The 16,341-nt window shown below is 42.8% G+C and overlaps 4 protein-coding genes across 20 annotated transcripts; 1 reads left to right on the forward strand and 3 right to left on the reverse strand.

Annotated features, from left to right (window-relative positions):
• Positions 1-8: 8 nt before the first annotated feature.
• LOC103315331 lies at positions 9-3,086 on the reverse strand. Of its 3 annotated transcripts, none has more exons than XM_008203628.3 (5): positions 2,646-3,083; positions 2,310-2,572; positions 1,980-2,173; positions 1,731-1,864; positions 9-1,500 (listed from the first exon to the last, which is right to left on the reverse strand). In XM_008203628.3, exons 1-4 carry the CDS (start codon positions 2,689-2,691, stop codon positions 1,861-1,863), a joined length of 507 nt encoding a protein of 168 aa, XP_008201850.1. In that variant the 5' UTR covers positions 2,692-3,083; the 3' UTR covers positions 9-1,500; positions 1,731-1,860. The 3 variants fall into 3 exon arrangements, 2 of the variants coding, with proteins under 2 accessions (XP_008201850.1, XP_008201848.1); XM_008203626.4 differs by having other exon boundaries at positions 1,939-2,173; positions 2,646-3,071; XR_004344998.1 differs by having other exon boundaries at positions 1,939-2,173; positions 2,260-3,086.
• A 1,147-nt stretch (positions 3,087-4,233) lies between these two features.
• On the forward strand, positions 4,234-7,076 carry LOC103315332. Of its 2 annotated transcripts, none has more exons than XM_008203629.3 (5): positions 4,234-4,602; positions 5,120-5,329; positions 5,395-5,665; positions 5,741-5,941; positions 6,003-7,076. In XM_008203629.3, exons 1-5 carry the CDS (start codon positions 4,591-4,593, stop codon positions 6,764-6,766), a joined length of 1,458 nt encoding a protein of 485 aa, XP_008201851.1. In that variant the 5' UTR covers positions 4,234-4,590; the 3' UTR covers positions 6,767-7,076. The 2 variants fall into 2 exon arrangements, with proteins under 2 accessions (XP_008201851.1, XP_008201853.1); XM_008203631.3 differs by having other exon boundaries at positions 5,401-5,665.
• Positions 7,077-9,263: 2,187 nt separating this feature from the next.
• Positions 9,264-13,599, reverse strand: LOC100122544 (leukocyte elastase inhibitor). Of its 14 annotated transcripts, none has more exons than XR_004344996.1 (8): positions 13,415-13,592; positions 13,151-13,333; positions 12,267-12,477; positions 11,775-12,175; positions 11,569-11,704; positions 10,292-10,522; positions 10,055-10,193; positions 9,274-9,568 (listed from the first exon to the last, which is right to left on the reverse strand). XR_004344996.1 is itself a non-coding variant. In XM_031932401.2 (7 exons), the coding sequence occupies exons 1-6, from the start codon at positions 13,490-13,492 to the stop codon at positions 10,063-10,065; spliced, it is 1,140 nt and encodes a 379-aa protein (XP_031788261.1). In that variant the 5' UTR covers positions 13,493-13,563; the 3' UTR covers positions 9,274-9,568; positions 10,055-10,062. The 14 variants fall into 14 exon arrangements, 8 of the variants coding, with proteins under 8 accessions (XP_031788261.1, XP_032456307.1, XP_001606152.2 ...); XR_004344995.1 differs by having other exon boundaries at positions 9,274-9,852; XR_004344997.1 differs by having other exon boundaries at positions 10,270-10,522.
• A 612-nt stretch (positions 13,600-14,211) lies between these two features.
• LOC100679327 (serpin B4-like) lies at positions 14,212-15,989 on the reverse strand. The gene is made up of 7 exons (XM_031932402.2): positions 15,839-15,989; positions 15,588-15,764; positions 15,295-15,505; positions 14,983-15,203; positions 14,732-14,914; positions 14,503-14,656; positions 14,212-14,411 (listed from the first exon to the last, which is right to left on the reverse strand). The coding sequence occupies exons 1-7, from the start codon at positions 15,905-15,907 to the stop codon at positions 14,281-14,283; spliced, it is 1,146 nt and encodes a 381-aa protein (XP_031788262.1). The 5' UTR covers positions 15,908-15,989; the 3' UTR covers positions 14,212-14,280.
• Between the last annotated feature and the right edge of the window lie 352 nt (positions 15,990-16,341).

Here is a 16,341-nt window from a genome sequence, read left to right on the forward strand (position 1 = left end):
CTCTGGAAGATCACGAGCAGCTATATACCTTTTGATTCGTTCGGCATTTATTGGAGATCGGTTGGGATTTCGCGCGCATAGGGTAATACCGATCTATTTTTGCGCTCTTCTATTTATTTGCATACGCGGCGTTTCGCTATCTCGCGAGATAATGGCTTTCCGATGAAAAGCGCACTGATTATGAATATAATAATAGCGATAAGCTATTTATTAAACTTCTAATCTTATTAAAATAAAAACAAAAAATAACCTCACACGCGCGTCTCCGATCGATATACATATCGCGAAAGCTTCTTTTCTTTCCTTCGAGCAAACATAATCCGATAGGTCGGTGTATGTCCTCAATTTGGTATAATGAATTTTTTCCACACACCAGAACTCGAGGTGCACTTCACAACCAGTCATGTTTGCACTAGAGCGGGATTCGAGGCAATAAGCGAGATTGACCCGAAGCAAAGTCAAACGCGTGATTGATCTTCGCTATCAGGAAAGTTAAAAGATTAAAACAATACACACGTTGCAATTTGATCAGCGCGTGCCCCCCTCATGTGGTTTGTTTAAATATCGGAATTTTTACTTTGTTCGCTGTTTTTCTTCGCCGTGTGTGTTCACTAGGTCACATTACAATGACAAAACCCGGGAGTAGCGAATTTTCTCTGAACTTGCGTGACGCGAGTTCGCGCGTCTGTATGAGTCTGTGATTGATTCCTTATCGTCGAATTTTATGAATTATTCAGGGCTGGACGATTTAAATGCATCGCGCACATGTTATTTTTTGAGCTGTGTATCGCAGAAACTCGCAAGTTTCCCCGACGATTATACGTACAGCCGATATGTACCTTTTATCTATTCGATTAGGCGTTGCGTAGTTTTCGTTAGCGTTACATAAAGAGTCTCAATATATTTGGATTAATCAGTTCTTACTCTATGTAATCAGTATACGCCTTTCCAGCCCAGAAGCTCGAATCAAAAGCCAAGGTTCGCTTATGGCCGGATTAAGATAATCATAAAAGAAAATATAAAAGCTCGATCACGACTCGTCCGCGAAGTCACTCGACCAACCGCTGAGCTATCGTCGGAAAATTTGCATCTCGACGCAAGGTACACCTTGCCCTCTTTCGGTTTTCAACCCGGCGCTTTTGCGCGCGATTCAAATTCAAATTTATCTCAGTCGCGCTCGTGCGGATTTCACGGCCGGAGCGTTGCCAGGCGAAAATCGTCTGGAGATTGTGCGCCGATATTGAGGAGCTGCGTGTACCACTTTGTTTTTTACTCTCGATTTCGCAACTGACCGCGGCCGGTATGTGGGATTTTAATTTCGAGATATTCTGCAGAAGATGGATATGCGCATGCCAGACTTATAGGATTTCACGGCGCGGTGGAACTGGTTTTCTTCCTCGAGAGTCTACCAGCCGAAGGATTTACGCAAATATTTGGAGAATCGGCGAAACCTTGGAAGGCAGATCGTTTCTCTCCGTGAGCAGTTTTTTCAGTGCGGAACTACGCGGAGAGAGAAAAAACAAATCATAAACACATAACACACGTACTCTGCGAGCGACAATGAAGATTCGAAATTCACCGCAGCCGAAGCGTAAATAAACGAGAATATATTTGCGCGACCATAAAGCAATCTCCAGGCTCGCCTCGCCCGAGTAATAAAAGCCGCACGAGCGAGTTCCTGGTCGCGTGTCTCGAATAGAAATTCACACTTGTTCTCACTGGATCCTTACCTGAAAATTTTTATACGTTGTACAGACACTTCAACAGACGTGATGGTACACCGTCGCGACGAAGCGTTGCGCATACGTGCCCGATAAGATTACGCGGCGCATGAGGTTATCAGATCCACACCCGTTCAGCTCACCTGTTGACGTATAAAGGTGACCGCACCGGTTAATATCCTACACGCGCTGAGAAACGATCGACGAAAGTACACACATAGCTATAACAATAAATAAAAATGCTAAGCCTGTTCAAACCGGGGCGGCTCTTCGTCGCCGCCCTGGACGTAAGCCCGTCTGCCGCAGCAGCTCCCGTGGTATCCGCTCTTGCGGCACAGGTCGCAGCCACAGCCGGGTACTCGCGGGTTCTCCGAGTAACCGGCAGGCGGACAAGGACTCCCATCATCCTCGTCGTCGGTCTTCAACTCGCAGCAGCACGGGTCGAGAGGATTCTGCGGGGTTCGGAGGAAATTAGCTTTTCTTTGCAATCCGACTGATTCGGAGGTGTATTTTTAGCCCATTGTGTCACACGCTGTACTTTTTCCCCCTGAATCATCGCGAATGGAATCGTGCGACGATCTATCGCACCTGTTCCTTGATGAAGCAGATATTCTCTGCAGGCGGCGAGTCAGTTGCGCCGTCCTGATAAGACTGTTGTGGCTCGGGCTCTTTATCCTCGGAAGGCTCGTCATTTTTTACGGCCTTTGATTCATCCGGCTTGGCTCGTTTCCCCTCGCTGGCTTTGGCGCGTTCCGGGGGCTCCTTCGGCTTCGAGTCGAAGAGACCGGCTACGAAGGACTTCTGTCCCGGTTTGCAGGGATTGCTGACCTCCTTGCTGAAGCTCGAGTTCACTTAGAGGAGGTTATATGGCTCGTAGGTTAGATCGGCAAAGGTTCAGCTGATGGGAGCTGGACGATCGGTTACCGCAGGTGTAGAATCGGCCGAAGAAGCTGGACTGGTCGTCGTCCATCGTACAGGTGATCGGCTTGACCGAGTTTCGCGGGCTACTTTGAAATTTGGGAGGCGGAAAGGTGCTTGTTGTCGCGAGAGAGGGTTGGAAAATTTCGACGACGGATTGACGATCGCTGTCTTATACGTACACATCTGTGTTATATTGCGAGTTTACGATCGAGCTCAACAGGAAAATCGATTTTTATTTACTCCGTGCATACAATTAGCGTATATTAATAAGCTTTAAACACGCCAGTTACGGCCGCTTTAAGAACCGATCTTTATCTACGAATAATCGGCAGTAGTGAGCACGTTAAGACAAGCACTAAAGGAATCCCGTAAAAACCCAACCAGCGGAGCGAGAAAACAAAAAAACGCACTGGAGAAATTTCGGCTTCCCCGCATCAAAACAAATCGTGACTAGACACCGCCGGCTTGTTTGCCTCGTCTCGTACCCACGGGAGCTTCCGATAAAAATTTCGTAGGACATGCTCCGCTACCGGCTAATGACGATGTCACACTCCGATAGGATCGATTTGCGGCCCGACTGCTCCTCTCGACAATCGCCTGTGGAGCGGGATCTTCTGACGAGTCTATTATGCTCAGGCGTCGCTCGACGGATTTTTTAAATTGCACTCGTCGAATCTCTCGTTTTCACACACACACACACACACACATTTTATTGTAGCCTACACGTGCGGTAACCTCAGCTCAAGGAGAACGATTATATACGAGCGCGAAGTTTACTGTATAAAGCGAGCCGATCTTGACTCCAGATACGGCGTTCTGCGATTGTGCAGTAGTCGTGACACGGATTTTTCGAAAGCACTTTTCCGGTCGAAAAGCCGCGTCGTTCGTTAGTCGAGAGAGCTGCGCGTCGGTATTGGAAAATTCGGAAAAAACGTCGGCGAACTAGGATACCGCGGGTTTTATGTGTACTTGAAAATTCGGAAGAGTCGTTTACCTACTTCCGAAGATATTGCGATCGGAGAATTGGAAACGAGATGAATTCGTTTTGTCTCTCGACTTCCGCTCGTCGTTTTGTCCCGCTAATAATGGCCGTACCCTTTTACTTCTTGCTCGCCGCGGCGAAACATTGTCAAAGTGCGTGTCTGCAGCCGAGAATCTGGGTTAAAAGGTATATCGAATAGACAAGATGAGAAAAAGAGGGACGGCGACTTTTTCTCGCGAAAAACGAGCCGATTGAAAAAGCTTCGCATGTTTGCTGAAACATGAGGTACTTTTTCAATTCTCCTCACCGCAATCAGGCCAGCGATAAAAATGCTTTATTGCGCTTATCGAAGCAACCGATCTTTCGACTCGCGAACACGTATATACACACGGATTATGAGTCGCGGAAAAGCATGAAAAATTTCCTGGCAAAGGAAAAACTCTCGAGCCAAATAACCGTGGAAGATTAAAGGAAAACAGGTCACAGCAAAAGTGGAATCCCCCCTTTTATGCATCCGAACAGTAAAACCGCGCGGAGAAAAAAGAGCACAAAGATCGTCTCATCTCGCAGAAGGAGGTTAAAAGAGTGCACGCCTACTCTGGTCCCTTTTTTACGCTTCTGCGCAGGCCGTTAGGGCGGAAAACGCGCGATTTCTCGCGATCGTCATCATCACGCAACTATTAGCGCCGGGCCGTTAGAGCATCCCCCCACCGATGGGAGCCGGAGCCGAGTCCTCTTAAAGGATCGAGGACCATCCTTCGATGAGCATTTGTCGCGAGCTCGTTGTTCCTCTTCGTTTGTTTGTCCTCCTCGTCACCGCGTCGCAGGTGTTGTCTCGCGTGGGGTTTTTCGAAGCGTCATACTACTATTCGCGTGTGTTGTTGTTGTTGTTGTTGTTGTTGTCGCGTGTTGGGAAGACCACAAGGAAGAGCTGGCTTTTTTCTCGGTTCATGGGTAACAGGAGAGATGACGTTCAAGGTAAGGCGAGAGGTTTGACTTTGAGAGCTCGGAGAGATAAACTAATTGATTATTGCGGGCGGACTGTGTATCTTTTGCTCGGATCAATGACTCGACCTTAGCATCGATTTTTTGCCGCGCTTTCTACTAGATTGCAGAGTATGTATTGTCCACTGGTTATCCTCAATATTATACAGTGTGACTATTCGAATGAGTCCAGAGGATGAATTATAGTTTCGAAAAACTCCAGCTTCGAAAATACACGACGATCCCGCCGTATATTAACAAAACAAACACACGTTGCGCAACGTCGGGCGAGTTTCTCCGCTCGCGTTTGCGTCACGCATAATCGATCGGGCTTATGATAATACGCGCTGTAGCGAGATGAATCGGTGTCAGCGCGGGTTTTCCGTGGGAATTACGGCGACGCGATTCGCTTCGATTCGCGCGGTCGATTAGTCACCGTCGCTGTTATCGAATAGCTTAGCGTAGTGCCGTTCGTTTTTAATAAATTTATGCTTTGTTGCAAATCTTACAGGGCACAATAACATCGTTTCCAAAACATTTGCTGTCGGCCTTGCTCCTCCTGGCGTTCAGCGAGATCTCGCACGCGCACGTGCTGGAAAAGCCGGCGAACGGCACGAGACTCTCCGAGACTGAGGACTTTGGGATTCCCCAGCGCATAAGCAATGCCAGCGCGGAATCCAGAGCACCGAAGCTGCTCTCGAGGTTCGACGCTTCGCGAAAGGTAAGTGGGCTTGTTATGAGAGTGAGGCACGAGATGGGAGAGTAAAAAACTCGCGTGACACGAAGATACAGGTCGACCCGTACACCGGCAACTGGAACGTCAGCAGCAACGGCAATTACAGCAGCATCCGAGCGCACTCGCCGAATCTCAATCGCACGGAGATGAGGAACTCGACTCTCCTCGACGCCTTCCTCAACAGGCGATCAAATTCCCAGCAGAAGTATCCCAACGGTCAGTACGCGGTCTTGAAAGCGGAAAGCGGCCATCAGCAGGAGAAGCGCAAGTCCTACGCTACCAGCGAGGACTACGAGCACCAGGTCCACAACGTCGCCACCGGTGAGCGCGTCGAATCGGCTACTATCTGCGTGATAAGAATGATGATCTTTGACCCTGTAATGTCGCACACTCCAGAGTACTTCCCGCCGCAAACGCAGGAATACGACGAGAGCTACAACACGATCCCCGAGGACATGAACACGGGCTACGAGGTGCCGGTCACTCCCGGCTACGAGCCCTGGCGCGTCTCCTACGTGCCCCACGACCCGGGCTACTTTGGTCCACCCATTCCCGTTGGCGAACCTCCGGTGCACCGAGACCCGCCCAGCACGATCGGTAGGTTCATCTTTTATTCGTTATTACCAAAATCGAGCTTCTCATACCTCGTTCTCTGCAGCAGGCACGCGCGAGTGCAACTGCCCGACGACGACGCGCTCCTACGAGTGCGACAACCCCTCCGGCAACTTCCTCGCCCTGCTCTCGGCTCTGGGCCAGAACCTCTGGGCCCTCGTCTCGCTCATCGCCACCAGCAGCGTACCCTTCCTCATCCCGCTCCTCGCGCTCAAGATGATCATCGTCCCGCTCAAGATCCTCAAGTTCCTCAAGCTCGTCAAGCTCTTCCTCAAGCTCTTCATCATCCTGCCGTTCTTCGTCCGCGTCGTCTACCCGGCCCTCACCAACTCCTTCAACCTGCAGAGCTTCCTCTTCCAGAAGATACAGGACGTCTTCCCGGACGACAATTCGCACCATCCGCCGCATCCGCACGACGCGGAGAGCCGACAGGCCGACGACGGCAAGAACGCGTCGGCGGCTTTCGCGAGGGACGACGGGCTGCTGCTCGACGACGCCAGTGTCTGGGACCTGAGGCAGTGTCCCAGCCGGGTGGCTTGCGAGATCGGAGCCTTCCTGGCCGGGGCAGGCAGGGCCAGCTTGTTTCCCCAGAATCTGGACAACTATCTGGCCGGGAGGGCGGACAGGGCCATGAGGGGGGTGAGGCCAAGGAGTAAGAAGGACGAGGGCGGCCACGAGGAGGAGGAGGAGGAGGAGGAGGAGGAGGAGGAAGACCAGAGGAACCAGGCTTTCAAGGCTTTTCTTGTTGCCCTCGGCAAGAAGTGGAGCCAGGAGCAGTGTCAGGTTTACAGTTGCGCGGTCTTGTTTTGATTGAAAATTCAATTTTGGCTCCTTACCTTTGGCTATATAGACGAGATTTAAGACTGTCGAGATAAGAATCTTGGAGGCGTATGTACTAACGTTGATAACAAGAGGAACGACTATAACGACATTGAGCGGAACAATTCGAGTTGAAGTAATGCGGTTCTGTGTACAATTTAAATCGATAAGATCAAAAACATCGGATTACTCGCATAGCTTCCGTATTTGATACAAGAGAAAAACAATTACCATTTCGAGCGCCGTGTTTTTGAATATAATTATACTAGTCAGTTATAAATTGATCATTGTTGCTTGACGATCCTTTGTTTATTTATTTGACAAAAGCAAAAAGTGTGGCAAAATATTCGAGTACCAAAACGATGTATGTACGATTCACGTTGTAGATTATGGTTTAAAAAATATTGTAACTTGAATTCAATTTTAATACCGAACGTTTTTTTATTCTATTTTTCTGAAAAAATAAACGAAAAAGAAATAAATTACACGTTACAAATTTCCATATTACTATAAGTGCAAACAGCTTTCTGTACTTCCTGTGCGCGTCATTGAACTCGATGAATGCTTTTCGACAAACCGTAGTTCATTTTAACCGTTCGTCTGTAGTACCGTTAAAATTTCCACAGTCTATGATCATCTCAGTCATCTGGTTTGAAAAATGAATAATATACAATGGTCAGAGCCCGTATGGGTCTGTGCATCCGTTTAGCTTATACGCAGGCCGATATCAAAGGATTGTTTTTCTCACAAGGTATGAGGGTTTCATCGTAAAGTTCACGGTGTTGAGGAAGAATTTTCTATTTTATTCCAAAAAATATATGCTTTGAACTCAATATTTACGCGAAATATACTATAATATAGGATATTGACAATCACATTTACTTCGGATGGCAAATATAAAAAATAAGTATAATTATAAATTATTATTTGCACAGAGTTACGATCTATATATATGATCACGAATATTGTCAATTCATTGGATTGTACACATGGCCACTGAATAAGGCCACTCCTTTCCATACAATCTTGTAAAAAAATGGCTTATAAACTCGATCGGAGGTGGTTTCGTCGGTACACTGGAGCCGCCAAACGACATCCTCAGCAGCTGCTTCACTGCCTTCCTCGTTTACCTTGATTAATGCTTTCTGAACATTTGCGTCATTCGCGTAACATTTTCAAAGCTCTAAAATGGAAAAAAGTCAATAAAGTATTCGTCTATACTGTAATTTATTGAATGAAGATTAAAAAATGAAAGAAACAAGTACTCGCACGTTCAAAGTATCGATAAAAACTTGGAATTCTCGACAAGCTGCTTCGTCGCTGTCCGGCAGCTGGAGAGCTTTCTTCATTTCAGCTTTATTGTTTGTATCAGCAGCGCCATAGCCAAAACTACGTGCGCACTTAATGACGAGCTAACAAAATTAGCGTCGTGGAACCTGTCGGCCACGTTCTAAAACAATTTTAAATGTGACTTAACGCGTATTTTTGAACTTAAATTGAACTTACCTTATGGAAATCTGTATGGTAAAAGACTGCGCGCTCTTTCTCACGTTTGGGCACTCATCCTTAAATGTCAAACGACGATTACTCGGAGACGAGCCAAACGAGCCGAATGTGATATTCATGTTTATGTTGTTTATATAACGCAGAGCATAAACCGCTTTTTCTTCGCTAAAACCACAACGCGCCCCGTGCAAAACTGCGCCGGCCTATACTACGCCAGAGATTTTATATGGCTGGGTAATACGAGTTGGGGGTAGCGCGAAGTGGAGCAACAAGCGGGCAACCTCTGCGCAGGTGCAAGAGTTTAGGCTTGTGAAGGAAAATTATTGTGCTGGATTCATTTTCAGAAAACACTTGTGTTTAATCATTTTTTTCAGGACAATAGATTTTATATAGAATTCAATGCTTTCAGCTTACAAATATACCTTTTGATGGACTTTCATTGATTACCCATAAAATTGCAATCGTTTTTCATAAAACACGCTTCGTGAGTATTGACAAATATTGCGTTGCATTGCCCAAATTTTCCTTTTGTTACGAAATATCGCAGGGCTTAAAAAATATTTGCTGATTGCGAATGCTCAAGTAAAACGGCATTTGAGCTGTTCAATGCGCTTATTTATTCTTATATAAAAATAGAATGTGCTTTTACAGCGGGTTTTTCACATGACCGCTGAAAATGGTCTGGTTTTTGCATACGATTTTGAAGATGAAAGCTCTGGCCACGCTGAAATTTTTCGCTAGTCCTGCTGAACACGCCCACGAGGAAAAATCTAAAATGAAATTTTGTGAACAACTTAGGATTGGCGACATTTTACAAAAAGAAGTTTTGAAATTTCACTCAGTTTTTAAGCTTTTAAGAAAGAAATGTAAGGCACGCATTAATCATAATAAATTGAGTGTTGCGAGTGATATAATAAACAGAAAATGGATAGGAAAATAAAAAAGGATTTAATATTCAGTAATGCACGTAGTAAATGAACAATTTTTTTTTCTTGTATAAATATACTTTATTTATCATAATGCAGTCAAACATACGTTTTTAACGTACAAAATACAAATACAAATATCTTTCACATTGATACAAAATAAAATATTTTCGCTTCGTTACACAATAGAAAAGGCGCTAGAAATTTATGATGCTTGGCGAAAACATAAATTATTTGAGGGGGTTGGCAACGCGACCACTGAATATAGTGCTATCTTTGCAAACAATCTGGTAGAGGTATGGCTTATCCACGTTCAGAACTATCGGAGGTGGGGGCATCATGTAGGTCATCATACTAATACCTAAATTAAAAATTCATTCAATTGAAAATATATATATTTTTTTTCGTTGAAAGAGTAAAATAATATTTTTTGAAAAGCTTTCGTATGTACTATCGCAATTACAAATAATGGTATGGCCTATCACAGATGATTGAATCATATTGACGTTCAAGCTGCGATTGATGGATTCGTTACGCGGCCGGAAAAAAGAACATGGTTCTTGTACACAATCTTGTAAAAGAATGATTTGTCCACGTTAAATCTCTGCGGCGGTGGTGGTAATGAGCACAACATTATCATCGCTCCTACAAAATTAGATAAAGGAATTTAATTGCATAAATTTAACGATTGCGTTCATTATTTTTGGTTTAAAATGACTGGTTCAAAGTGTCGACAATATTGATCAATTGAAGAATATTACTTTATATTAAAAAGTAGAGAAACTAGATTCGTTTGAATGGTAGCATAAAAATACGTTATTATATTGACAAATTTAATAAAACGAACATCATCATTTATTTAAGAGGGTAGACTACATGGCCGCTAAATAGCACGCTGGATTTGTATACAATCTTGTAAATGAATGGTCTGTCAATCGTAAGCTTCTGCTCTTCACACAGCGTATCCATCATATCCATCATAATAGCTAAAACAGCATCATTTTCGTATAAGTTTAAAACTCATTATAGAATCCAAATTTTTGTAAGAAAAGAAAATTATACTTAAAAATAAAAAGCATCTCACTTCTATAACAGTCTTATTTCAAACACGCATTATTAAAGCTTTATAACATATTTTCAATTTTGAATAATCGAGTGTTGAGCAGAATATATTTTTATTCTAAAGGTTTAACAACGTGACCACTGAATAACGGGATGCCTTTATAAACTATCTTGTAAAAAAATGGCCTATCCACGGTCAATTTGTGTGGTGGTTGAGGAGGCATCATCGCGCAGCACCGTACCATCATAACAGCTATAATAAAATATTTTTCAGTATTATTATCCTGAATTATCTCTAAGTTGTTTTAAGTAGGAAATTACAATTGGATTTCGATTCTAAAGGGTTGCCTTTCTCAACAATCTTGTATACAAATTGCTCACATATCCTATTGTAAGGAACATATATCATAGTTAAGCATCCTATATTAATTACCAAAAAGCATGAAATGGTGATTTAAAATATTTATTGGAGCGGATTAACAACGTGGCCACTGAACAAAGGTTTGCCCTGGTAAACGATCTTGTAAACAAATGGCTTGTCCACATTCAATACAATTGGAGGTGTAAGATCAAACGAAGCGCACTTGAGCACCATTCGTACGTCTAGAATCAAATATTTATTTTATGAGCTTTTGCCTTTTAATCTCGAAATTTAGAAGACGCGTGAGAAAACTGACTAAATTAAACGTGGACGGCTTTTAAATTTATACAAGATCGAATATGCCCAACAAAAAATACCAATATAATTTTTTAAAATCGTATATTTCTCGTTATCAAATATAGAATCATTAATCAATAAGCAATCAACAACTTTGCTATGGCGCCAATGTAAAAAAAAAACATTACGCGTAAGCTGCCACATTATACGTCATTAAATAATACATATTATGTTCAGGTACATCAAGCCATGAAAAATGAAACATGAAACATGAAACATGAAATGAAAGCGATCTATCATAAGACACAAGCTTCTTTTTAATATTTCGGCTCGGCAACGTGTCCGGAGAACAGCGTGACTTTACTTCCGGTATCTACAATTTGATACAAAAACGGCCGGTCCACCTGCAGATCGATCGGGGGTGGCGGTAAACAACGCTTCTTTAGCCTCATATCTAAAGTATGAAAAAATCACGTTTTATACTCGACGCAGAAACAGAACAAAGGCAAAGCCACAAACATTGTAGTATTAGGCAGAAGAGAATGAGGAGCAAGTATGATTAAGTAATAAAAAAGTATAGGGCAAGATGCGTTCGACACTTATGACCGATCACAAACAAATAGCGATAGTCTGATGCTTACCTGTAACTGCTGCTGCTTCACTGCCTTCCTCATTAACCTCGATGAAGGCCTTCTGCAGTACCTTGCTGACCTTCAGAGATTCACTAGCTATGCCACTGAAATCGGCTTTATCGGTGAACATCGTTGACATTCCCAGCTACAAGAGTTCATTTTAAGATAAAAACCATAAAATAACAGCACGTATAAATTTAAGACAAAAAATCTACCTCATCGAGATGCTGGTTCAAATCTATGGTGGTCTCGATTTTGAATTTCGGCAGCGCCAAATTGATTTCGCGCTTGTAGCGCTTGAGGTCGTGCTCGTCAATTTGAATCTTCTCAAGATTGTCCTCGACTTGCTTCAGTCCGTCGATCTCTTTAGGAACTATGATCACCAGCGCCAAGTCTTCGTTCTCGTACGGAAGAGCTACGACTTCGGCGTTCAATTCCTTCAGATCCTTGTAAAAGAATTTTTTGGTGATGTGCATCGTTGGGACATCGACCGTCGTCGTCTTGTTGACGTGGAAGGGCTTGGGCTCCGTCGCCTCTTCGTGGAACTTGTGCAACCACTTGCCCTTGAAGTACACGGCGTTGAGGAGGATCATCCGCGTGTCCGAGGTGACGTCACCTGGGCGACAAAGACATTTTATTTCGCGCGTTACGCACGGTAAAGAAAAATAACGAACGATTTTTATAATAGGAAATATCTATCTGTATACCTTCGGTGAGAAGATCCTTGATTTTGCCATTGGTCTTCTCGACGCACCAATTGTTCACTTCGTCGGCCGATTCCTTGGCTTTGCTGAAGTCCAACTTGCTGCATTCCGAATGGAAGTGTTTGCCGGTGATTTCCAGGAATCGGTCCTTGATCTTAAGATCGCTGGCGCCGTAGATTTTGTTCGCTATTTTGAGGATGACGTCTGGCACGTTCTACGTTGAGCAATAAAAATAATTGAGTTAATTCATGTTGAAAAATTGTTAAGGTCCGTGATGACACATCGCACACGTGATAATATGATCGAGGAATTTTTTACGAGAATTTAAAAATAAAAGATGACTGACGATCAATACGTTTGAAATGCCGGTCAAGTGTGTTACCGATTTGTCTGTTGTTACGTGCCTATCTATACTCGGGGCGTATCGGCTTATCACCGGATGCATTACCGCCAGCTTTTACAGTTTTAATTACGAAATGTGTCACACCGTGCCAAATAAGGTATTTTTTTGCTGGCTTCTCGAAACGTAATCATATCTATAATTATAAAACTACGAACGTATATATCGAATACAATCTCCTACTTCACTCGAATACTGTAATTCAACGTAAAAGTATTGAGCACTCGACTGCACATAGCAGCGCGAAAAATCGTGCCGGATTCTCGGAAAACGAAGAATTTTTCTAATCTCTCCATCGATTACAAGAGCAAACAGCCTGCCTTATCGATCTACACACCGTAAGTCCCTTCTATCTATAACGAAAAGCCGATCGTCCGCGGTTATATCGCATCCATGAGTCATAATAGCGGCTTGATCACGACCGCCACGCCCGTCAATCTCCAAAACTGCTACAGAACTTAGAAAAGCTCATGATCGCGAGACTCACATTGATAGCGTGAAGGAAGTGCTGGAATCCCTCGTGAGCCACTTCGTCTTTCTCGGGCAGGTGCAAAGTCCGCTGCATCTCCTCCTTGGTCTTGCCGTCAGCGCCGTAGGCGGCCATCGCCAGAACCACGTGGGCGCTCAAGGCCGAACTGACGAAGTTGCCGTCGGTCTTGCCGGCTACATTCTGCAACAGCATTAGGATAAGTATTCGCGACGATTCGATTCCCTGCAATAAGGGAGACTTTGGAAAAATCGCGCTGCACACCTTGTGGAAGTCGTTGGTGAAGCTCTGCGCGCTCTTGGCTACTTGAGCGACAGCCTCTTCGTGCTTATTCTCTGCCATGATTACACTTGTCGGATGCCTCTGTGTGTACCGGTATGTGTATGTCCTCGTCGAACGAACGCGCCCAGAAGACTGTTTCAATAACGGCTGGCGCCGAGGACTATATGGGGGCTATATCTATATATATATATATGTGATACGTGTGCGCAGTTGCGGACGAGGTATGGTAGGGATTGGATTTGCCAGGCGGGATCGGGGTTTTCCCGGAGCATCTACGCGGCCGCGAGGCTCGATCGATGTATGCGTTTGCGCGAGCTGCGGCGATGATTCACCTGCGCTTGCGTGGCCCGATCGGAGGTGTATTGATGCAGCTATAGCTATAGACTAGGGGTTTTCGGAATGTATTTTTGGCTGGCGTTTGTTTGCCCGGCGAGATTTTAGGTCTTTCCAGTTTGGAATAGGTGCACGCGATGATTGTTTTTTTGTTTCCCACTGCCTTTGCGTACTTGTGCGATTCTGTTAAAGATGAGTCAGATGTTACGAATGCGCCATAATACAAATGTCAAAAGTTTACGAGTGTATAAGTAATTATTTGAATTATCTCTGGTCGAGTAATTTTTGCGATATTTACAACCAGTGCCTGTAATTATACAACGAATAATAGATCTATATAATTGGTTTTTGCTACTATTACTGCTATAGTTTGTTATAGCATCTATACATGTTAAGATATGAGTAATTATTATGAAATTTGTTTTCCAGAAATTTTATAAACCATATCGTAGAATCTTGGATTTACTTTATTCAAAAATTATAACAAGTACAATAACTACACAAACGCCAAATAGTTAGCCGGTAAATCTACAGTAGAAAAGTGGCACTTTTTCGTACATAATAATCGAGAGAAAAGGCCGATCTGCGTACAATAGTTTCTTAGGCGGTGGAGGCGGGCGTCTATAACGGCACTTTTTAAGAAATGCTAAAAGGATATAAAACGATTACTTATATGCACATAATATACCTATCATTGCTTTATGCATGTCTGATATTTAAAAGATAAAAGTTCTTACCCCCGAATGTTATAGCTGCAGCCTCTGTCCCATCTTCATTAACTTTGATAAAAGTTTTTTGCATGATTTTGTCAACCCAAATTGGCCACAATTCTCCAGATTGAAGTTTTCTGAACTGCGCTCTCTGTTCTTCAAACATGTCTACTATTCCCATCTACATAGCAACGAAATATATTAACTTTAAAATGTATCGCGCGAACAAGTAAAATTTTTTCATTAACATAATTACCTGTTTCAAGCATGCTTTGAAGTCAATTGTACTTTCAAAATCAATTACAGGCAACTTGATTTCGACGTCTTCCTTAGCGAATTCGGACAAACTCTCGTAATTGACGCGCTCGAGATTATTTTCGATTTCAGCCAAACCGTCAATTTTGTTAGGAACAATCACCACCATTTTCAAATTACCCGTCTAGGTAAAAAATATTCGAATCAAGAAAGTTTACTTTTAATAACTACTACAAAATTATATTAACTTACGGAAGATCGGTAAGGAAGTTCAGCAAACTTTGCATCAATGAAGTCCAATTCGCCATAAACTAAGTCACGTCTTTGTGTCATCATTGAAATCCTTGTTTTATCATTTTCGCTGACATAGAAATCATTTAAATACGTATTTTTAGGTGAAAATTTGAATTGCCACTTTCCGTTAAAATATACAGCATTGAGCAGTAACATCGTTGACAATTTATTTATATCGTCTATAAAAATACAATTTTCGGAATAATGTTTTTCACTTTCAGAGGCCTATATGTTTATAGGCAAGTGTTAAAAATAAAATCGAAATCTTACTATACGAAACAATTTGTCTGATGTTATTCTTTGTATTTTCTTCGCACCAAGTGTTGACGGTTTCTACTACTTCTGATTTATTGGAAAAATCGAGCAACTCGGGTTTATTCCGGAAAGAATTTTCTAAAATAGACTGAAATTCCGGATTGATATTAAATGTTTTAGAAATAACGATTTTACTCAAAACCGATAACTCGAAATCTGCAACACTCTGTGTTTCAAAGAGGAAAAAAATTATAACAATAAAACATAAAATTTTTCCGTTTTTTTCTTTACAAGCACATTAAACTCACATTTAAGGAATCTATAAGACTTCGAAAGCCTTGCGAGCTCTGCGGCTCATCTTTTGGCAAATGAAGCGCTTTTCTTATTTGCGATTCGGTATCGTCATCGGCACCATTGACGGTCATCGATAGCAGCAAATAAGAGGCCAGTGGTGAAATGATTGTGTTGCCTTCTTTTATTGTGTTCTTCAATATTAAATACACATATTATACTCACTGAGTATTATTCGTTTGGCAATAATCGTATGTTTCGATAATACCTTGTAAAGATCGGCAGCAAATTTTTCGCAACTTTTACAAATCGCGTCAACTTCAGGATCGGATTCCATTTTGCAATGAATTGAAATAAGTCAACACTCTAAACTCGCCACGACAAGCTCGACTTGTTGAGTGAAGGTTTGGAGGCAGACTGAATTTTTCGAAACTGTTCGCAGAATCTTTTTATATCTTTCGGTTTGTGCGGAGAGTATTTTCAACGAATATAGACTTGGTATAAAAGCGCGCTCACATCATGCATAGCCGCACGGGGGGACAACATATTATATACAGTGTAGCTGGCGAACTGTTAAATCTTAAAGTCGTATTATATAGATCAATGAATTAGCATTTATTTTATTAGTATTTTCTTTCACAATTTAAACTTTCTAATTAACCGATTCTCCAGCTAAATCCATAAAAATTCAAATTTATTTATATACAAGCGCGTTAGTTCGATCCGACCAATGAAAATCGTGCCATCAGCTGTTTGTGACTTTGTGCATGT

This window comes from Nasonia vitripennis, chromosome 5 (genome assembly GCF_009193385.2).
Source record: "Nasonia vitripennis strain AsymCx chromosome 5, Nvit_psr_1.1, whole genome shotgun sequence".
NCBI classification, from domain to species: domain Eukaryota; kingdom Metazoa; phylum Arthropoda; class Insecta; order Hymenoptera; family Pteromalidae; genus Nasonia; species Nasonia vitripennis.